This window comes from Schistocerca americana, chromosome 10 (genome assembly GCF_021461395.2).
Source record: "Schistocerca americana isolate TAMUIC-IGC-003095 chromosome 10, iqSchAmer2.1, whole genome shotgun sequence".
NCBI classification, from domain to species: domain Eukaryota; kingdom Metazoa; phylum Arthropoda; class Insecta; order Orthoptera; family Acrididae; genus Schistocerca; species Schistocerca americana.
This window is the reverse complement of record NC_060128.1, coordinates 94,651,100-94,675,270: the sequence shown is the minus strand read 5'-3', so window position 1 is coordinate 94,675,270 and position 24,171 is coordinate 94,651,100. Positions and strand designations below refer to the sequence as shown.

Genomic DNA, 24,171 nt, shown 5'->3' with positions numbered 1-24,171 from the left:
ATGTTAATTCGCTCCTGATTTTGCATTAACATTTTTAATTTTCCCGTGATTTACAATTTATGAATCAACCCTGGTGGAGAAAAAGTTGACTTAATTGATATGAAATGACACTCCCACGGTGCTGGCTTTCAAGTAAAGCTTACAAACATTATGTGCGTAAGTGTGAGACCAGGGCACTGTACTCAACAAATCTGAATCAGTGGAAAGTCTGAGCAATTCGTGTTTTATCTTCTGCCACTTCCAAGCTCTACTTGGTGTGTTGGCTGTCGGGAGTAGTTATGTTTGTTCAAATAATGACCAACCATGACAATTATTAAACTACCTCTAATGCAGATGCGCAAGTTTGTGATCATCATGACACCTCTAACACATATTTCCCGAGTTTCATTGTTTGTTCACTTGCAGCACTAATTCACAGTTTTCATATTTTGCATTGCTCAAATGTTTGTGGTTCAATTAATGACACACTGCACCAGTTACACATTTTTTCATTCATAGCAAAATGTGTTTTGTGAATTTATTCCCATCGTCCAGTGCAAATCCTTATTAAGTATTTACAACATCAAAAATATGACTACAGCACAAGGGAATCAGAACAGCATATAGGCAAACATCAAACAAAATACTTACATCAATTTACAGATGACAATGAATTCTCAAAAAACACTGTTACATATGAAAAAATAAAACTAGTGCACTGATTCATTCTTAAATAACCAATGACAACTGCAGGCTTTCCAAAAACATTGATTATAATGAATCAAATTAAGTCACATTTCTACATCCCACACAGTTGCCAGTTCTAGTCGACATTAGATGGCCTTTATTGGATTATAAACAAGTATTTTTATCCTATTATCTACATATACATAAACAACAAAGATGCAAGTGGGGAAGGGGGGGGGGGGCACAAAAGTAACTTTCTGCTTAAAAAGTTATTTCTCATAATTTACACCTTTTTTTAAAGTCCCTTGAAAAGGGTTAAAATGGGATTTCACTGTATGTGGTTATTCCACTGATATCAATCCAGAGTGTAAACACATAATGGCTATAAACTGTGAGAATAGTTATTGGGCCTATGACAGACTGTCTCCACAGGTGATAGTGGCAGTCATCTGTCAAATCCAACAACACATCACAGGATACAATTACTGTTTGGATAACCACAATGCTTTATGCATCATCTTGTTAAAGTTATGCCAGTACTTTCAAATTTAAAATTGCAAATCACACCTTCCGTTTCCAGTACTGTGTCCTTCACATGACATGTGGAACCTCAAGTACTTCCCAGGTGCTTGAAGGATCCCTTATTGCTGTTTCAGATCATCATGAATGATTCAAGGCTAGTACTACAAATTAAAATAATCACTTTTTAAAGATTTCATTGTACTTAAAGCAGCCACACACAAAGATAACACTACCTCACACTGCACAACATACGGTGGCAGTCCAAGTGTAGGGTAGGACAGTAAAGTTGTATCACAGTTTTTAGCTTTTCCTGGTGAACTTAATCACATTAAGAACTCATTTTCAAAATGAAAACTGTGTACTAATTTTTAACAAAGTATATGTGAACCAAAGGAGAAGAACAGTATGTCTGAGCTGGCAGTATAACTACAAGTAACAGTCGACAGTCTTTCTGAGTGTTCTCAAAACACACACACACACACACACACACACACACACACACACACACACACACAAAATGTTTAGAAATCGACAAATGTATAACATGGCCCACAAATTACATTTTCATTCAAGGTAAACTATGTGTGACAGATTTGGGTCAAACAAGTTCTTAAACAATGCTGTAGCAAGTTATACATTGATAAAATACACCAGAAATAAATTTGTTTTCAGTCTGTAGCCTCACTCCGCTCTTGGACAGCCCACTGCTGCACTACTTCTTGGCTTGCTTCCTCGCAGGCTGCTGTCGCGTGCCTTTCTTCTTAGCACTACCACCTCCACCACTGTATTTCGCTGCCAGATGGTCGAAGAACGCGTCGGCGTCGACAGTCCTCTGGGCGTGCTTAGCCTGGATTATGGCTCGTAGTCCTTCTTCCCCGTCATCCATATTCATTTCCACCTTCATTTTCTCTGCCTCTTGTGCTTCTTTTTCCCACTTTAAAAATTTGAAAGAGGTTACTGTATATATGAATATAGTGGAAAGAACCTAAAAATCTAAATAAAAATGAAAGCAAACACTTCTTTAACCCTCTATGAACAAGCTTGACAAATTTGTAACACGTTGCCGTATTTTTGTAGCGAGAAGAATCGTCTCACTGTCGCCACGCGTAGTAGATTCTTAACACTTTAAATGAAAGTACACAGGAGAAATCGCACTGCACTGTGAGAATTTCACCAACTACTAGGACAGCCGCATCTTGTGAGTTCAGTGTAGCATGGACGTGTGTATTGCAGCTGGGGTTATATATTTTTAATGATCTTGAAAACTTAAGTTAAAACCACATGACAGAGGTAACTGTGAGATATATCTTGATAAAGGTTTATAATAAACATTACTCACAGAATCTGACATGGTATTTTTTAGACATCACAACTTCGGCATTCACAAGCGATCTCTTTTTCTCAGTATTTTATGAAAAGAGGAGTTTTGTCACCTGTGAGGCTGATGGAGGGAGTGATTGTTTCATCAGTGCTTACTCTAGTGACACCATTAAATAAGGTGAACTGACTGGACAGGAAGGCCAAAGAAAGGCCTGAAGTCAGTTGTTCCACCAATTATTCTACTCTACAATGTTTGTATGGGAGGAGCAAATCTGCGAGATTCAGTAATCACTTTATATAGAATCAACATCAGATTGAAGAAGTACTACCATCAGCTATTTTTCCACTTCCTTCATACGAAGGTAGTAAATATGGGGCTACTGCAGAGGGGGGACTAACTCTCTGTATACCCCAAAATAAGCAGAGGTAATTTTGTTAGATCAAAGCTGAAATAGCTGATACCCTGCATAAAATGAACAAGGATGTTTAGTGGGAGATAGGGGAGAAGACCTTCTTTAAGCATAGATACTGAATATGCAAAGAATAAGAAAATAACGCATGCATAAGAACTGGTTAGCTTAAAGGTTGTTCATCAAGACAATGTTGGACATGGCCAATTGTGTGTGAAAAGAGGTACATGCAAGATGCCAAACTGCAAAGAAAGTACATTATTGGGCAGAACTGGAATGTTAGTTTGAGCATTGAAAATATACATATATATAGCTGCAAAATATATTATATAAAATATGACTATGTACATTCACCAATATACGTACATCGTGACCCTTAAGTGACAAATATGGCATTTAGAATCTTTTCTTTATTATTTCATAATTCTGTCCATATAAGGTTAATGAGCAATAATAGTCAATGGCAACTATCCCATTTAAAGCCCAATACATAACAATGAACAGTTTACTAAGAAGATAAAATCTTATCTTGTTATAAAATTTAGGAGGTATTAAAAATGAAACAACAAAGTCTGAGCAATGGAGAAGCAGAAAAATATGTTTTTTCTGTCAGTCAATTGCAGAAATATTTAGTGTGAAATTAATCAAGAAACTAATTGCAGAAATGAAAGTACAAAAACATGCATTTCATTAAATGGCAACAGTGTAGGCAAACACACAAGAAAGTTGTACACAAAGCTTAATCAAAGATGCTGAATCTTAGTGGGGTACATTGGGTAACCAATGAAGAGGTATGGAATTTAATCAGGAAGAAATTAACTTCACTGTACACACTGATTAAAAAATGGGGATTATGTTTGTACGACACATTCTGGAGCATCAAGAAATTGGTAGCTAGCTAATGGAGGGAAGTGTGAGGGGCAAGAATTTTTAGAGAGAAACCACAGCTTGACTACAGCAAGCAGGTACAAAAGAATGCAGGTTACTGTAATTTTGCAGTTATTACGAGATTTGCACATGACAAGACTGGCCTGGGGAGCTGCATTACACCAGCCTTTGGACTGGCAGCTGCAACGAATGGTAATCAACTGTGCACCTAAATCAGAACAAAGCCTAATTCAGGATACACTGTCAGCTACAGCTTAGAAATAACACACCTTATGTTGCTTTATACCATATTATTAGGGACCTGAAAAGTCCACATCTGCAATTAATGTGAATACAGATACAAATTTTACCTCGAAATGCAAAATAAACAAACAAATACCATTTCACCAGATGTAAAACACCAGTAAGCAAAACTAGGTTATACCACCCCACACCCAAATTTTATCCCTTAATACAACCCTACTGCACTTAAAAATGGTACACACATTTAATATTTTTCTTAATGTCATTTAAATATAAAACACAAATTTTATTCAGCTCCAGCTTAATAATTTTATCTGAGAAAGCTATTTTCTTCATACAAATATTGAAAATATAACCTAGTTTTCCTTACTGGTATTTTACATCTGGCAAAACCCCACGAGAGAGGGAGAGAGAGAGAGAGAGAGAGAGAGAGAGAGAGAGAGAGAGAGAATCCATGCATGCGAATGCAACTACGTATCAGTGCACCTGCACTCAAAGTTAAGCTCTGGAGGCACACAGTGCGGATGCTTAAATAGCCTCTCATAAAATACAAATGTACATTTCTCTGGTTGCTAAAATTCGAAAATTAATGTAATACAGACATTTTACCAAGACACTTCTAGGTGGTGGGTGTTTTAAATTAGGACTGCATAAGATACTGGTAACTAATTTTCGGAGGTTACTTCATGAGAGGTATCATTTGTTTACATTTGTAGCCGACTTCAACGTTACATTGTATCCGCAATCCATACTACAGCAAGTTAGCTAATACACTACAAAACCTGTCAGCATATTCTGCCAATCAAGTTTTCCCCTTATGAGAGCATTTATGTAAAATATGTTCCTGTTAACAATGGCTGATAAAATGCGGAAATTGGTAGTCCTAGAGAAAAAATGAATAGGACCTTTTTTTTTTTTAAGAAATGCGATGCAGTTTAATTTTGTACTGGGGAACATTTTTGCTAAAGTCATGGTTTTTGAGTTGTTCGAGAAAAACATAGAAGTTACCTCTAAACATTTTTTTCCAAAACAATTTATGGTCGCTTTCCTTCTTCTCACTATTTGATCTTTCAGCAACTGATTTTTTTTTTCTGTTGAGAAGCAGCAGCCTTTTTCCCCTGATGAACTAGCCCAGTCAACGAAATCAAGAAATGTAAATTAGAGGGGAAAATCTAATAGTTGCAAATTTTTGCACAGTGCTAAAAGGGAATCTCCTCAACATACTAAAAATCTTTACCAATGGGTTCTGAGCATTGGCGTGCATGGGGGATGGGAGCTATACATATGGAATGGTTGTTTATGCTTGCAGTAATCATTAAAAGCCATTTCCTGGAACTTGGTAAGCAGGCTTTCTTGGGAATCTTCAAGAGTCAGCCAGTTCAGGTTCTTCAGCATATCCCTGTCTCTTCCATGGATCAAACAAACCTCTTTACACATTCAATATCCCCTGTTAGTCCTATTTGGTACGAGTCCCACACACTTCAGCAATATTCCAGAATGGGTTGCATGTGTGATCTGTAAGCAATCTCCTTTTTAGATTGACTGAACTTCCCCTGCATTCAGCCAATACACCAAAGTCTACCACCTGCTTTATCCAAGAATGAACCTATGTGATCATTCCATTTCATATCCCTGTAAATTGTTAGTTACACCCTGGTATTTGTATGAGACGGCCAATTCCATCTGTGACTCATTGAGACTATAGTCATAGGATACTGCACCTTTTTGTTTTGCGAAGAGCACAATTTTACATTACTAAACATTTAAATCAAGTGCCAATCTTTGTACCACCTTGAAATCTTATCAAGACCTCACTGAATATCTATGCAGCCTCAGACAGTACTTCCCTATAGGCAACTGCATCATCTGCAAAAATTATGAGGCTACTATTAATATTGCCCAAAAGTCATTAATACGCAACACGACCAACAAGCGTCCCAACACACTTCCCTGAGGCGTGCCAAATGTTAAATCCGACGACTCTCTAGCCAAGATAACATGCTGCGTCCTCCCAAACAAAAGTCCACAATCCAGTCAAATTTCATTTGATACGCCATATAAGCATACTTCTGACAATAAGAGTAGATGTGTTATTTAGTCAAATGCTTTTCTGGAATTGAGAAATACCACATTATCTGACTTCCTCCATCCAAAGCTTTTGGAATCCGAGCTGGTTGGCATAGAGGTGGTCATTCTATTCGAGATCTCAATGTTTGACTCAGAATATATTCCAAGACTCCACAACAAATTGATGATAAGGATATTTGACAGTAGTATTGTTAATCACTTCTACTACCCTTCTTGTAGGCAAGCGCAACCTGTGCTTTTTCCACGACCTGGGCGCAGTTTTTTGCTCGAGGGATGTGCAACAGATTATAGTTAGAAGAGGGGCTACCCCAGTCGCAAATTCAGTATAGAATCTGGTAGGTATTCCATTGGGCTGGGCCCTGGAGATCTGTTCAGTTTAACAATTTCAGCTGTTTCTTAACACCACTGACACAAACTTATTTCACTCATCTTTTCTGTAATATGAGAATTAAATTGAGACAATTTTTCTGCGTTTTCATTTGCAAAGGAACATTTAAAAACTGTGTGAAGCATTATAGCTTTTGCTTTACTGCCCTCTATTTCAGTTTCTGTGCCGTTCACTAGTGACTGGACATTAACTTTGGTGCCACTAACAGCCTTTACACATGTCCTGAATTTCCTTGGTTCTGTGAAAGATCATTGGACAATATTCTGCTACAGTAGTGATCAAATGCTTCAAACAATGCTCTTTTGACTGCCAAACGCATTTCATTCAGAATCTATCCATGCATAACCCTATGGTTTGTTTTACACATATTATACAATAATCTGTTTCTTTTTATTTTTACAGTGACTGTATACTACGTACGGTCCCTCCCATTATGAACTGTTCTACTGGTTATATATCTCTCTACTGTATGGTCTACCATTCTTTTAAACTTGAGCTATAGCTCCTACAAATTCTCCTGCCCTGCACTAAAATTTCAAGTTCCTCATTGAGATAACACTACTGTTTTTTTATTTAGTTTACTGAACACATATATCCTACCTGTTTTAGTTGCTCTTTGTACTTCATTGACCATTTTCCCACAACTGTCATGGTCACTGATACCAGTTTCAATGTGGATATGCTCAACAAGGTCAAGTTTATTTGTAGCCTAAGAGCTGATATTTCCATCATGACTGGGGTTCTGAACCATTTGTTCTATATAGTTTTTAGATGTATTTAGTAATGTTTATCAGTACATCTTGTCATGCCCATCTCAAAACTAATTTTCTCAATTGACTATGGGGTGACTGAAGTCACCACCGATAATTACAGTATGATTAAGAAACTTAAGAACAAGTGAAATGAGGTTTTCCCTTAAGTTTTCAGTTACATTTGGAGATGAGTACAGTGATAGAAGATTCCAATTACAGGTTTATGCACACCCCTGTTACTGAGCCTAGCCCAAACAATCTCATATGGCTGGTTGAATCTCTATCACAGTGGATCTGAATGTCTCTACTGGGACAAATACACCTCCTCCATTCGCCTGTTACACTATTCTTTCAATATATACCTAAAATTCCCCAAGTATCTCAGTGCTGTAAGCCTCAAGTTTCAACCAGCTTTCTGTACCTGTATATGTAAGCTTTACTGTTTTGTATGAGCACTTTCAACTCTGGCACTTTGCTGTGAATGCTTTGGCGATTACCCTCTAGTATTTTAACACTTTGCCATCTGCCAACACCACAGTGGTGTCGTGCACGAAAAAGCGGCCAATGGCCGGCGACACCACAGTGGTATTGTGTGCACAGTATTGCTCATTGGCCGGCAACACCACAGTGGTGTCGTGAGCATAGTATCGCGCAGTGGCTGGTGACAGCACTTTAGTACCTTTTTCATTCTGTTGGTGTTTTGTTTAGGTAACAATAAGTTACACACATCAACAAGTTTTTTGTTTTTACAGGTACTTGTGCACTTTCATTATAGCTCACGAAAGAGACAATATGATTATTTACGATGAATGCACAGACGTCTTGTCTGATGTTCCGGACAACTTGGCCGATTAAAAAGAAGAAATTGGATATAAAAAAAAATGAAAGTGAAGCAGAATCGTCAAAAGATGTGAAATATGTCCAAGAAGAATCTGGTCTCCTCTACTCTACCATTATAAGGAATAACACAGAACCTTACACACTAGAAGTGCTCTCACGTTCACTTTAAAACATTTGAACAATGAAGATCTTGCTATTATGCAAGCCAAGTCTATAAAATCTAGCATGCAAAATACTGCAACAGTGTCTACTACAAAGGCTTGCCCATGCCACAAACCAGTTTCACATTATCTTTTGGCTGTGAGGAAATGATTATTATATTTTATCAATAATAACTGGTAGCAGTCAACCACTTTAATCATACTTAACACAAATCAACAACACGTTTAGAGTGACAGTGCGCTCATCAAGTTATCAAAACTTGACACGTTAACACTGAACTGACAACACATCTGATGATGATTATGATGATTGGGGATTGTGGGGCGCTCAGCTGTGCGGTTATCAGCGCACCGTTTTTCAGTCCGATCTTCCACTTGCATGAATGATTATGAAATGATGAGGACAACACAAACACCCTGTCATTTCTACAACACATCTGTAGTGTTCATGAAATAAAATATGCACACATTGGACTACAGTCCTCATTTAATGTCTATCTCCTAAATAATGCAAAACATTATTAGATTTTCAGTATTTCACCATAGCAGAATCACTGAGAAGTGGAAAAGCTTACCAAAATTAAAATGTACCTGCGGCGACTGGCATAAACCAGTCAAAGTGGTCCCATTGGTTCTTGACACACTGGGACCATCGCCAAAAGATGTAAGGGGCACTTTCAAACCATTGGCACTGACATAATATCCGTCAAAAACTAAGAAACTCTACCCGAACAGGCCACAAACACCCAACAGAAATGATTGGCCGCAGTGTCACCCACAGGCATCACTGGATGGGGATATGGAAGGGCAGGTGATCAGCACACCAGTTTATGTCAGTTTATGAGACTGGAGCTGCTACTTCTCAATCAAGTAGCTCCTCAGTTTTGCCTCACAAGGGCTGGATGCACCCCACTTGCTAACTGTGTTCGGCAGAATTGAAACTGTGAGGACAGGTCGAGAGTCACGCTTGGGTAGCTCAGACAGTAGAGCACTTTCCCGTGAAAGGCAAAGGCCCTGATTTCAAGTCTCTGTCCGGCACACAGTTTTAATCTGCCAGGAAGTTTTAAATCACCGCACACGCTCCTGCACAGCGAAAATTTTATTTTGGAATCAGTTAACTCTCTGAAGTGTCGCATATGTAATGTAGATGGTAACTGTTGTTTGTTTCAGCTCTATATATCATTCCTGCCTTACTTAAAATATATCGTGTTCTTGATGGTGGTAATTTGATGTGGTGTTTAATTCATTCTGATAGGTCGAGTTAATGTAATGGTCCATACAGCACGAGGAGGGGTACAGATGGACAGTAACTGATGATTTCATGTAATCCATACATATTATAAAAATGTCTACGTGTTCCACATCTCCCCCTAAACCACTGAACCAATTTCAACCAAACTTGGCACACATATCTCCTTACTGGCAGGCAAGAATTGCTGTAGGGTAAGGATCACCTACCTATCCTAGTTCGGGTGATACGAATTCATAAACAATGAAATGTGTGAAACACTGCACCATCACACATGCCGTTTACCGTATTTACTCGAATCTAAGCCACACTCGAATCCAAGCCGCACCTGAAAAATGAGACTCGAAATCAAGGAAAAAAAATTCCCGAATCTAAGCCGCACCTGAAATTTGAGACTCTAAATTCAAGGGGAGAGAAAAGTTTTAGGCCGCACCTCCAAATCAAAACAAAGTTGGTCCATTGTAATATGAGACACAATTTAGGTCGAATGAGTGAAAATACAGCTACAGTAGTTTGCTTCGAGTTGTAAGCTTAGCAGTTAAGCTTTACCAGGTAGCCATCACCATGCGTCAGGCGCTCTGTCCGTATCTATAGGGGTACCCTTCCTTTTTCACGTGCTTCGTCTGGTTTGAATTGATTGATTATTTTGCTTTGATCTGGTAAGTGTCGTTCTCTTTGTTGTAGGCGTTTACGTCACTCTAAGCTGAAAATGCATTACTGTACTTCGTCATGCATTGTTTGTCGCATTCTGATAATGAGTGTTTACAGCCTGTCGCCGCTCGTGGCATGGCTTGCTTTTGTGCGCGCTACCGCCACTTACAGTTAAAAAAGGAGAGAAGAATCGTCTCATTAGTGAAACAATGGTAAGAGACTGCTATTTGTTGTTACTTACACTGCTGCTTTCTTTGATAATGATCAACAAGAACTAAAAAATAGGCTGTGTATGATAGATGTTCTGAATGAGAGCTTAGCCAAAATTTTTCTCCGTTTGAAAATCATTGCAGACGTCTCTTTAGCACATTACATTCTTCACAGAAATTAGAGTCATCTTAGATTTAAAAATCTAGTCAATTGCCATGTCTCATTTCTGACTATCACTATTAGGCATAAGAATAATACGAACATAAACATGACATGATATGTATATTCTTCCACGTTTGCTGTTGTCTCACTCTAGTTTCTTAGTTTGTTAGGCAAACGGAGTTTAAATGAGATAGCAGCAAACACGAAAGAATACATGCCAAAATGTTTATATTCGTATTATTCTTATGGTGAAGAGAATACTGCATGTGATTCACAATTCATAAAAGTTCCTATTAGCAATCACCTCTTCTCACAGGTGGGAAAAAATTCAGAACGTAGAGTTGGCCATGTTGACAAACATCCCAAACAGTCTTGCCAGACGGATTTTCGTAGTACATTGAAATGCTGCTACATTCGAAGTTGAACAATACGGATTTTGTATTTTCTTCATTGGATAATGTATGAAAATGCAGTGGTCGAAACTCGAGGCAGAGAAAAAGCTCGTCTTCCACCTTTTTTTAAATTTATTTACTGACTCAGAGGTTTTGGCGCCAGTATTTATCTTTGTGCCTGCAAAGCATGCCTGTGTAGCGCCACATATATTCGACGGCAGAAGTTAGTTGTGGCGGCACCTACCAACATTTTTCAGAACTTCCGCTTACTTTGCACTCGATTCTAAGCCGCAGACGGTTTTTTGGATTGCAAAAACCGGAAAAAAGTGCGGCTTAGATTTGAGTAAATACGGTAAATTTAGTACATCTTTCCTACCAACTCTATTCACAACATATTTTGCAGACAGTATCTAAATATGCCACTGACTGTACCTAAGCAAATGTCTCATTGTATAGAACATAACTCAAGAGGTATGTCATAACTACTGAGATAATGCCACGAACGCCACATCATGGTTGAAGTTTTAATACATTTATTCTTTACTTCTACGACACTCTTACAGTTGAATCAACTTAAGGAAATCCCAGACATCTGGCAGCACTTCTGACAGCTTTCAACTGCAAAAACGCAAATGGATCTAGGCAGAAACAACAACTGGCTATGAAGAATTGTTGCCATTGAGACGTTTACAAAATCACATTGTAGACATGCCCATATCCGTGTACAGCATACACACAAGATCGTCCAGGATCGCGTTTATTCGGATACTGTACTACACATTTGTACGTTATGCATACTTCTTTGTACGACTGTTTTGTAATTTCTAACTGTTTTCATGAATATATCTAAAAACAAAACAAAGATGATGAGACTTACCAAACAAAAGCAGTGGCAGGTCGATAGACACACAAACAAACACAAACAAACATACACACAAAATTCTAGCTTTCGCAACCAACAGTTGCTTCGTCAGGAAAGAGGGAAGGAGAGGGAAAGACGAAAGGATGTGGGTTTTAAGGGAGAGGGTAAGGAGTCATTCCAATCCCGGGAGCGGAAAGACTTACCTTAGGGGGGAAAAAAAGGACGGGTATACACTCGCGCGCGCGCGCACACGCACACGCGCACACACACCCATCTGCACATACAGACATTTGTAAAGGCAAAGAGAATATATGGAAATGGAATTTTTCATTACTGCACTACAAACTCAGTTCAATTCTAACGGAAAAGTGGCAAAATGAATGCATGGGCAATGCTGGATTTGTCATCTAGCAGATCCGTACAAGCCTGCTGATAAGAGCAGGTGTAGTGAAGACTGCAGGATTGTGGGTCTGCTTTGACAAATATTGTAACTGTTGGCACTATTTCTTCTTTTTAATGGAAGTTCTGCTGTTAAACTGATCTGTACTCTACCACTATGTCTAAGTTACATTAGGCGACAACCTAATTGCTAGATGGCAAAGCCTAATGAACTCGCCAAGAATATTTACATCACTAATTAAACCAATACTTTCTCTCTGAAGTCAGATTTTCATGGTTATTACAAGAACACTACGCAAACACTTCTATTCACACTGATGCCCCATTACTTTGCTAGTTTTTGTTTTGATAATGTTTCCGTGTTGCGATGTTAGACATCCACCGATAAAGTCTCCAGGCTTTTAACTCTGCCTACTCAATGATGTGATTGGTCTGCCGGCATATACCCCATTGTCTCCTGATCCTCATTTTTCAGTCTACTGTTATTTAGAACTCACCTTCCTCTTCCTCCGCTCTCGCTTGCGAGGAGTTTCGTGAGTGAATGCACGGAATGCGGGAACTTCCCCACTGTCAATCATTCCCTGCAGCAATGAGCGAAGCCGTGGCTCCTCTTCTGTATTACTAAATGGTACAGATTCCAGGATGAAGTCCATGTCACCTTTTCCATCAGTATAGGCCCGTTTTAAGTCTGATAACTCTTCTTCAGAGCCTGCAATTTTGTTAAAGTGGTATTAGCACTAAGTGTTAAACAGGCATTTATTTAAGTTTAAAATGCTGCCTAAATGCGCTGTGAAGTTTCTTCACCAGTGAAGTTTCTTCACCAGTGAAGTTTCTTCACCAGTGAAGTTTCTTCACCAGTGAAGTTTCTTCACCAGTGAAGTTTCTTCACCAGTGAAGTTTCTTCACCAGTGAAGTTTCTTCACCAGTGAAGATAGCTGAAATATACGCAGTGTCAAATTCAAAACACCTGAACAACAATTTGAAATATCTAAGCAGCAATTTTACACAGGGGGCATGTGTTTTGATATACACTTAATCCTCAACTATATTTTCTGTTGGGCAATTAAAAGTGTTATAACACAATGCAGACTTTCACAGTCAACATGAATGTACACTGAGGCACTATTTTGAAGTTTCTAGTTTTGGACTAAATGCAATTTTTCTGCCCTTTTTATTTATTTCTGCAGAAGACACTGCCAAAGGTTACAATGTATACTGCTGCAAAAACAAAACATGAGACAATACTACTACATATAATGGAAACAGCTAACATACACCATTCATCCCGCTGTCTTACTCTTAACTATGTCTTTTAAGACAGTTGATGCAGTTAATTGAACACGAAGACAAAAAGGAGTTAAGCAACGACTATACGTCAATCCCAATTGACGTAAGAGAAGACGGGGACATGGAGAAAGGACTACAAAAGACACCATACCAAAATGAAGGTCCAAAACTAAACATTAAATGGCCTTCGCCATACTGCTTTGACGGATCAAAAGTAAAACATGGTCGACAGGCCGTGGGTCATTTGCTAAAATGGCCGATAACTCAGATGGCAAACCCAAGCAGAAACGTAAACAGTTAAAAATGGGCATTCCATTAGGAAGTAGCGGAAAGTTAAAACTTGGGCGCAATGTGTACAAAGTGGTGGGGGATCGTCACTTATCAAATGACAATGGCTAAAAAGGCAGGGCCCAATATGCAACCTAGTTAAAATGACCTCCTGCCAGCGGGAGCACCTAGAGGTGGTCATCCAAGCTGCTGGGAGAGGCTTAATAATCCGGAGTTTATTCCCGTGAAGGGAGGACCAATGGGGACACCACCTCCTGACAGACGGCAACACAGTGATCATTGGAGGGAATATAGGAACTAGTGGGCTGAGGTACCAGGACTGCAGCCTTGGCAGCAGCCTCGTCTCCTGGCAGACCGACATGACCAGGAACCCACAAACATCACAGTCGATCGACCAAGAGTGAGCAAGTGACAGTTTTCCTGGGCCCGTTGCACTAACAGTGTGTCTACATGGACAAGGAAAAACAATTCCCAGATTTTCCCCGGATTTCCCAGTTGAAAATACACTTTCTCCTGGGTGAAAATACATTTTTTCTGTGTTAAGCGACAGTATACTTTTTATCGGCATTATCAATCCTTTTATGGTTTTATACACCGGCGTAGAATTTCCCGGCACTTTAGAAAATGAAACTCAGGGGAAAAAAAAAAACGCTTTCGAAAGATCTTTGATGTGCAGCAACATATACACTGCACATTTCCGTGTTACGAAGGAATAAATTCGAGTTCCACCAAACACCGCATGTTACTTTCCGAGGCATTATTAAAATTGAGATTGCGACGCGCTTTTGTAAGCCAGTCACAGCTCATGTCACCTGATCTCGCCAGCTGATAACCGCATTTGACACGTGATGTAGTCGGCCAATTGCTAGATCACTCTTAGGTAGCGCGAACATGCAAATAAGAAAAATTAATGGCTTAAATTAATGTACAATTGTTGCTACAAGAAAAGCAAAGCTATCACATATAATATTGGTCTCTAAGATTAGTAAGCTGCAAGAGAAGCTAAGCTTCCACATATATTGTTGATCTTTTTGCGCGTCATACATCACATAAATGTGCCAGTAAAATTTTTTAATAACGACGTAAATTTCTGATCTTCTGGGCTCGAAATTCTTCATATGGTCGTCCCCACAGAATTGATTTTTAAATGAGAGTCAAACGTTCTGTGATTTAAGAAATTCGTCGTACACTCTCTCACATAGTTTATCTTACATAAAAGGAAATTTACTTTGAAAGTAATGCTTTTCAAAGCAATATTCGCAATATTTTCCGTGACCTATTAGAAAGGTACGCTTCAGCAGTTGCCAGAGAGCGCCAGGTAACAGGCGTCACTGCACTTGCGCAGCTACGATGACGCAGGAAGCCCGCATGTTCGTACGAGTGAAACATTAAAAAATCTTGCATTAAAACGAATCTAATGTAAAAAACTGTCACGTAACGTTCATTGGAGGCAATTTGTTGTTAAGAAGCACTGCACACTCTTCCTAAAGCCTTAGACACACTTTGCTGTTGGCAGACGCTTGTATGAGTACTGTGTTTTGTTGTTGTATATGGCGCGTTTTCTTTGCGACTTAAGTTTTATTTTCGTTTTTTTCTCTCGTTCATGTTTTGTTGCTGCAGTATTACTCTGCAGAAGCGGGATACAGTATTTTTTTTGTTACAGTATTGATTCTTACCAGTCAAAATCACAAAAACTTAACTGAAAACTAAAACAATGAAAAATTCCTGGAACTCAAAAAGATTCCCGGGTTTTTCCCGGTTTTCTCCCGGATGAAAAAATTCCCGGGTTTTTCCCGAATCTCCCGGCTCGTAGACACCCTGACTAAGAGATGGAAGGAGTACAGCACACACTTTGAAGGTGAAGGGCACTGAGTGAGTCTGTGCAGAGGACACAATTGAAAAGTCTGAGTCGTCCGATGTACTCCGTGGCTTGATACAGGTGAAGAGCTCGGCTGTAAATACTGAGCAGTGTGCTGGAAGCCGATATCGAAAGACGTGGGTGCCAATGACAAAGGCACACCCGATACCACAGTCAGCCCGAGAGTCATCAGTGTACGCAAAGGTACTATCGCGAAATTCCACACGAAGATCGTGAAACTTAAGGCTATAGAGCAAGGCCGAAGTAGTGTCCTTAGCAAGCAAATGAAGGCCAAGGTTAACATGGGCCGCTTCACGAAGCCAAGGTGGTGAAGGGTTCACACCCACCAAGAAAGTTGGAGGTAGTGTGAAGTTAAGCCACCAAAGCAAGTGCCGAAAGTAGACTCCAGGAGGTAATAGAAGAGGAACACGCCCCATAGTGGTGATTAAAGGAATCACTGACAGGATGGGTGGCCACGCAAGGCAGAAAAACGGCATGCATACCTGCTGAGGAGAAAGTCGTGGCTGAAGGACAGTGGTAGTTCAGCAGCTTCAGCATAAAGACTCAACCAGGCTAGTGTAAAAGGCACCAGCGGCCTAACAGATGCCACGAGGGTAGATAGTGTTGAGATGGCATAAAGAGCAATGGACGTGCAGACGCAAAGTCTCGAACGGGTAAGGGACCAATATAAACGGAGGGAGGTTCGATCAGCACCCCAGGAAGTACCACTGAGGCCACGTAGGACATTGAGGGACCATGTACAGCAGGCTGACAAGTAAGACACATGGGAAGACCAAGAGTTTCCTATTGAGCATGGGCCCCAGGAATTTCGTGGTTTCAATTAACAGAAGAGCAACACACCCATGATGTAAAGATGGTGGGAGAAACCAATTGTGCCACCAGAAAGTCTTACAGACGGTTTTGTCAGTGGAAAAACGAAAGCCACTGCCGATGCTCCAGGAGTAAAGATGATCAAGACATCACTGAAGACACCGCTAGACGAGCTATGCCTACAGAGGACTTCAACAGATGGCAAAATCTGCCAACAAAAAGGGAGCTGGAGATGCCCGGCAGGATACAGGCCGTTAGAGGCTCTGGACAAAACCCTTGACAAGGGGGCACACTTGCCTTAGGTGATGGTTGTTCACTGTTCACACCTCAAGTCACACCTCCCAAACACCTGACCGAGGGAACAATCTGTAATTTGGGAAGGCAGCAGCTCAGGCAATCACCCCTCCCTGGGCCTGGCCTGTACCAGGGGGTACGTGCAAACCCTACCTGTCTACCCGGGGCTGGGAATAACGTGTTACTCAGTCACCTGTTGTGTGTCAGCCGCACGGGCCTGCCCTCAGGAGGGCACAGGGAGGAAGAAGAAAAAGAGAAACCTCGAACGCCGAAGCGGAGGAATGTGAGAAGGAAACAAAGAAAGGAAAAGGAAATGAAAAACAGTGGCGAGACTGTTCGTATGTCAGCGATAGACAATGCGGAACATTCCCAATAACACCCCAGACACGTTTCCCACGGGAGGAGAAAGAATAGCAAGATGACAGACATGCAGCACAGAAAGGTAAATATGCTGCAAAGGCTGGGGCCCCATGGTGGCCAAGCACAAAGCCACCAAAGAGTGGCGAGCCCCCTGGTGTGAAGGGACGGACTAGGTGGATAAGTAGAAATATCAAGAGAAGGGAAGGAGGCGGCAGTAGGGGAGGAGTGAAGATAGGGAGGAAGGGGCACAGGAAAGGAAGCGCAGCCTGGGAAGGAAGAATGGGCTGCAATAGCTTGGGGCCCTGTGTGCGTCACACACATACTCACGAAAGGTGCGCGAGCTCCCTGGGGGGGTTAAACAGTTTAGATGAGATGGAGGTAAAGAATTTTAACAACAGAGCTAGAGAACAGCTCATGGATAAAAGAACAGAATTACTGATTCCTCCACCTTATCTATACTCCTGAAGGAAATGATGTGACCGAACATGAAAAATAGAACAATTTTTGAATCAGCACATTTTATGCTGGAGGCAAGGAAACTACTAACAGGATTATGCGCAGAAGACTGCAGTACAGCAGTCTATATTTTAAATCATTCTGGAAGGTCTGCAGCTCCGGTCAAATTTCCTTATGAGCTATGGTTCAAGCTGGAAAACTTGATCACAGCAGAGTTTTTGGTACAGGTTCCTATGTTCATACAAACAAAAATTTTCATCCAAAGGTTAATGAAAAGGCTGTTTTTGTTCAACTTGTTGGGTATGCCAATAACAAAGATGGATTAAGAGTCCGGATCATTCCAAAAAGAAAGCGGTCTTGAGTGAAGGTGTAAAATTTAAGCCAGAAATAGTTTGCAATTTGCTCAGTGATAATATTAAATTTGACATTCCTCGGTAGTCTGCCTCTGGAGGATGCCAAAGTGAAGAAAAATTTAATGCATCTGATTCTGGAGGAAGTCAATTCTCAGATGACAAAATATATAATCAACAGACTCTGAATTTTCTGATGAAGAAACTGGAGAACAGAAGGCAAAGAAGAAAACAAGCCTGGATAGAAAGCAGTGATCTCTTGATGCTGACAAAAGTTAGTGCTGGCAAATAGGTACGAACTGTTTTTTGACATATTGCAGTCCATTGAAAAGGAAAAACGGATACAAACTATTAATGAAAAAACAGAAGCAGTAAAGAGAAACAATATGTGGGTGTTAGCTGAACATCCCACAATGCCAAGGCATTTCAAAATCACAGGGTTCTACATCGAGAAGTTGCAGCTGATGGAAGCACCCACTTCGAAGCCCAACTAATTGCTAAAGGGTATATTTAACAAGCAGGAAATTATTATGAAGATGCGCATAGTTCCACTGCATGTTATGACACCATTAGAGTTTTGCTAGTGATAGTTTCCTTTGAAGGAGATGGTGTTTAAACAATTTGATGTGAAGATGGCCTTTCTGAATGGAATACTTCAGGATGAAGTGTGTATGGAACAACCAAAAGGCTTCAGAAATAATACAATGAGTCTCCATAGACTCAGACAAGCAACACGCTGCTGTGACAAATGTTTTATGGTAGTCATGAATGAAGCAGGTTGTCAAAACAATGCTGCAGATCCTGGTTCTATTGAAAATAAAAGGAAAATAAGACATTACATAAGAATGTTTGTTGTTGTGGTCTTCAGTCCAGAGACTGGTTTGATGCAGCTCTCCGTGCTACTCTATCCTGTGCAAGCTGCTTCATCTCCCAGTACCTACTGCAACCTACATCCTTCTGAATCTGCTTAGTGTATTATCTCTTGGTATCCCTCGACGATTTTTACCCTCCACACTGCCCTCCAATACTAAATTGGTGATCCCTTGATGTCTCAGAACATGTCCTACCAACCGATCCCTTCTTCTAGTCAAGATGTGCCAAAAGCTCCTCTTCTCCCCAATTCTATTCAATACCTCCTCATTAGTTTCGTGATCTACCCATCTAAATCTTCAGCATTCTTCTGTAGCACCACATTTCCAAAGCTTCTATTCTCTTCTTGTCTAAACTGTTTATTGTCCATGTTTCACTTCCATGCAGGGCTACACTCCATACAAATACTTTTACAAAAGACTTCCTGATTCTTATATCTATACTCGATGTTAACAAATTTCTCTTCTTCAGAAACACTTTCGTTGCCATTGCCAGTCTACATTTTATATCCTCTCTACTTCGACCATCATCAGTTATTTTGCTCCCCAAATAGCAAAACTCATTTACTACTTCAAGCGTATTTATTTATTATTAAATTATTAACCGTATTAAATTTATGTTTATGATTGTCTAATTGTTGACAATGATGATGAAATTACTGCTTTTCTGAACAATTTACTACGGGAATTTGATGTAACAGTGGGGACCCTTGACAATTTCCTTGACAAAAAAATAAAGCGAAATGAAGATTAAGCAATTACGATAACTCAAGTAAAATACGTGAAACAAACATTGGAAAAATTTAATGGCAGAATCTAATGTGATTTCAACTCTAGTTGGATGTGAAGAAAAATAATCAAGATGAAGCAGTTTCATCCTCTGCACCCTATTGTGAGGATATTTTATGTCTTATGTCCCTCTCAATAGCAACATGTCCAGAAATAACTTTTTCAGTGAATAAAGCTGCCCGAACTACGCAAAAACCAACTACCAAGGACCGGAATCCATAATCCTGTAGCTGATATGTACGTTTAATTATGGTATTACTTATGATAGAGAAGAAAATTTGAGAATTTACAGTGATGCTGACTTCACTGTGGTTAAGTGGAGAAGAAATTCAACAACTGCCATCATGACAAAGTTCTCTGGTGGTGCTGTATCATGGGCAGGTCAGTTGCAGAAGGTGGTGGCTATTTATACAACTGAAGCAGAAATTATATCACCAAGTGAAGTGGCCAAAGATTTAATTTGGTTATGTTGTTTATTTATGGAATTAGTTGAAATGACGGAACAACCTCTAACACTTTACACTGACAGTGCAGTCCATTAAAATTGGCAAAAAAAAAAAACCTGATCATTGTAAATCAAAACATATAGGGGTCAACACTTCCATGTTCATGAAAGATATCTGAATGGTGAAACTATGAACATACAGATGGAAAGAACCAGTTAGCTGGGTCTCCTGACAGTCAGAGTTCTACTTTATTTTCTGCGTGCAGAGAGTGCTGTGCAAGAAAAAACAGTAATGCTTTATTTGACTGATTTTTGATATTTCCTTTGAGGAATTATTGTGATAAAAGGAAAATGTTTAAACATTCACTGTAGTGTTACTTGATTTTTTTGAAATATTCTTTTTTATATAAAATCTTTGAAGTTTGTTTTTAGTTACAAAGTAAAGCAGTATGTGGCTGTATCCTGAGAAACTTTACCATTAATAGCTGAAACTTTTGTTTAAACTTAAAAATTAAAAACACATTTTACCCTGGAGTTCGTATTTTAAAAAATAATCAAGTTATTAGATATTCGGATCTAAATTATTATTTTATCTTACTGTCTCATGAAATTACAAAGCAAAAATAAATATTCATTGACTGACACTACATTCTGTGTTAATATAACACAATCTGAAGTTTAGTTACTTGTTTCTGTAGTTGCATTTAAAAGTTAAGAGTACACTTTTCTTTTATTGCAAATAACCACATAAAATTTAGTTTACATATTATTACACAAATCACATGCATGAAACAGCTTCAAACCTTGATTACTTTACAAATGTGTTATACCATTTAATGTCTGATGTTTAACAAGTAAGCACGTAGTAGTTTAGAAAGAAAAGTTTGTTGTAAGTTGATAAATGTTCAGATTCTCAAATACTGGACAAATATTATTGTGGTAATTTGCGTGTACGAGCTATGTTGCCTCCAGACACACACTGTTTCCAACTCTGAAACTTCTCTTACTTTGTAAGCCTTTAACATAAGGTTATACCCCTTCATGACTGGTTTATGACAGTGTTTTAAATCTGGTCTATAATTATATGAAACGCTGATTTCGAAGTATAATTGTTTGTTGCTCCTGTAAACCATTAGAAATGGTACCTACAACTGGAACTAAGCCACTGAGTTAGTCAGTTGGTAATATAGACCAGCCACCTATAGTTCACATTAAGTTACTCATCACACTGCACAGTCTATAACTGGGGGCATCGACTTGTCCAATATATTTTAGACCCATTTCAATACAATCAGTACAGTATGTCACAGATATACATGTATACACACAAAAATATGTATATCAGCAAGTGAAACAGCAATCCATCTATACCTTGATATTGTTTCTTATATCTGTTGATATCTTCAATTGTGATTTTCTTGAACAACAGTCTCCAATACTCATTCCAATCTCTCTCTGCCTTCTCATCTTCCTCATCATATGATCCTGCAAGAAAATAACTGTTTTACATTATGCACAACCAGCTAACATAGTTACGTAGCACATTATTATCAGCAGAAAATTGCTCCATGCTTAAGCACTACGTATAACACATTACAAATATTGAACATATGATATGCTACACCGATTTAATTGAGTAAATAATTTTTAGGGAGTTAATAAATTAAGGTTATACATACAACTCATTCTTTTTGAAAAATGAGAAACTATAATACAAACATGTCAAATTTATGTACCAGAAGTCGATATATTACTTGTACCATTTAATATGAATGCTGTTTTAAGATCAGTTATCCACACTGTTTCTGTGCTATAAAGCTATATTTCAAACTTTATTATTAGTTCTTGGGACTTTGCTTGTCTAATGCAACTAAACGAAAAAATAAAACGATCATATGGCATTGCTGGCTGGGAGGCCCTATCCGGGGAAGTCCAGCCACTGAGTTTGAATCTTACTGCAATTGACGCCACATTGGGCAACTCGAGTGTCAGTGATGAGGATGAAATGATGAAGACAGCACAACACCCAGTCCACGAACGGAGAAAATCTCCAACCCGGGCCGCTGCTTGGGAGGCAAGCACACGACCATTCGGCTAAGCAGGTGGACGTAACTAAATGAATAATTAACAATGCTCTACAAACCACTAGAGTGAATGGCAGTGTTACAATGGTCTAGGAACTACTATATGAGTAGCAGCATGTACAAGTTAAATTGTTTGTGGTAACTGCTCGAGGGGGGGGGGGGGGGGAGATGTTGACAATTTTTTGCCACATCTTTGAGGACCACCTCACATAGAATGTTTTTTTTAAAAAAAAACGCGCCCCCCCCCCCTCTCTCTCTCTCTCTCTCTCTCACACACACACACACACACACACACACACACACACTAAGCATTGAAAATACTAAAATTAATTCCTAAGCATAAAGGGACCTGCTGTTTGCCATATCAAATACCTCCTACTGCAGCAGAAATGTGAAGAAACATTTTTTTTAAAGTCTTATTTGCACAGACCAAGGGTTGTAATGGGATTGCAAGGAATGGGTTAATCAAGAGGTAATGAATGGAACATGAGATGTGTGTTCCAGCTGGGGATCTAATTGCTTTTAGTCATGGATATGTCAAGAAGCAAATGTAACAGGAGCGGAAGACCAAAGATCTGACAAGGCCATCTGATACAGACAAATCCATTCTTATATATCAAATGCACAATGGTACACTGGAAATTGAGATATGACATGTAACTCCACTGAGCTTTGAAATGGCTGCTACTATGCACATCTCCATAGAATTCAGTTCATACCAACACAGGGCAACTGTGGGGAGATTCAGGATGTAAACCACATACTCTGTCTTCCCTAGGAACAAAACGATACTAGCTGTCTAGAGTGTGTTGAACAGAAATGAGTACCTCCTCGAATGTGTTGAAGCTCTTGACAACTGAATATAAACATTCATAAACGTTGGCAGTAACATATAGTTAACGCTTTGGGTCGGCGTGTTAGTTTTGCTTATTTACAATGCAGTTTGTTAAGATGCAGAAAAGTTTTTGCCTCTGTACTACTGTTGTGACTAATTTGAATGAAATATGTGTTTTCAATACTGTAAGTCTGAACTAGCGTACTGCCGTCAGTAAAATTAGGTAAAAAGCAAGTTTAAGATACGAAAAACGCGCTGTAGGACGTGAATTTCATAACAATATAGAAGTGCCTGTCATACAAAAGTACCATTTATTAAAGATAGGAAATACCCAACGTAAACAATCACTAGCGCAACGAATCATACACTTCACATCAAATTAGTTATGATGCCATGTTCTGAACGTTAAGTCCAACATGTGTATGGCCATTTTAATGGAACGTAGAACTACTAAAATACATCATAATACGGATCAGTAAATAAAACTATAGGGCTGAGCGATAATAATACCTGTTTCATCGTAAACCACTTTCTTCTCTTTGTCACTCAATATTGAATGAACCTTTCCCAAAACTTTAAATTTCTCCGTTGCTTCAGCCTTCTTTTGCTCTTCAACTCTATCAGGATGCACAAGCAGAGACAGCCTATGGTACGCTTTCCTAACTACAAAAAAATATCATTATTACATTGGGATGTAAAATGTCAACTACTGAACTATTGAGGTTATAAATCAATTATTACTTTGTTTTTCATTTGCATTTTTCGGTATACGTAGAACATCATAAAAGTCTTTGTGCCCAAAGTATTTTTCACACAAATCAACTAGACTAGGCATGTTCAGTGAAAACACGAAATTGTTTGCTGCGTACAACCAAACTTCCAACTACTCCTTCAGATTTTAGGCGCCAAAGCAGAAGCGAGTTCTTTATCGATAATAGTCGGAAGTGCATGCGATTGAAACGTGACAGATATATTAAATATTTTTATTCACACAATTCATTACTTCAGGAGTATTACATATATTAATTATCTCGTTGAGAAATTCTGAACATGTAATGGGTAGTCATTATTGTAAATAAATAACTGAAAAAATATATGGTACCAGTGCTGCAATATATATCTCATTTTAAATTTGAGGATAATATTCATATAATGTGAAATATAGTAAAATATATTTGAATTGTTGAGGTGAGAAAATTTTCGTTGTTTCGATTTTTATGGG

At 39.0% G+C, this 24,171-nt stretch overlaps 1 protein-coding gene across 1 annotated transcript; it reads right to left on the bottom strand.

Moving 5' to 3' along the window:
* Positions 1–996: 996 nt before the first annotated feature.
* Positions 997–23,845, bottom strand: LOC124552615 (dnaJ homolog subfamily C member 9). The gene is made up of 5 exons (XM_047126940.1): positions 23,691–23,845; positions 23,460–23,612; positions 21,402–21,515; positions 12,701–12,912; positions 997–2,122 (listed from the first exon to the last, which is right to left on the bottom strand). The coding sequence occupies exons 1-5, from the start codon at positions 23,782–23,784 to the stop codon at positions 1,901–1,903; spliced, it is 795 nt and encodes a 264-aa protein (XP_046982896.1). The 5' UTR covers positions 23,785–23,845; the 3' UTR covers positions 997–1,900.
* Positions 23,846–24,171: the final 326 nt, after the last annotated feature.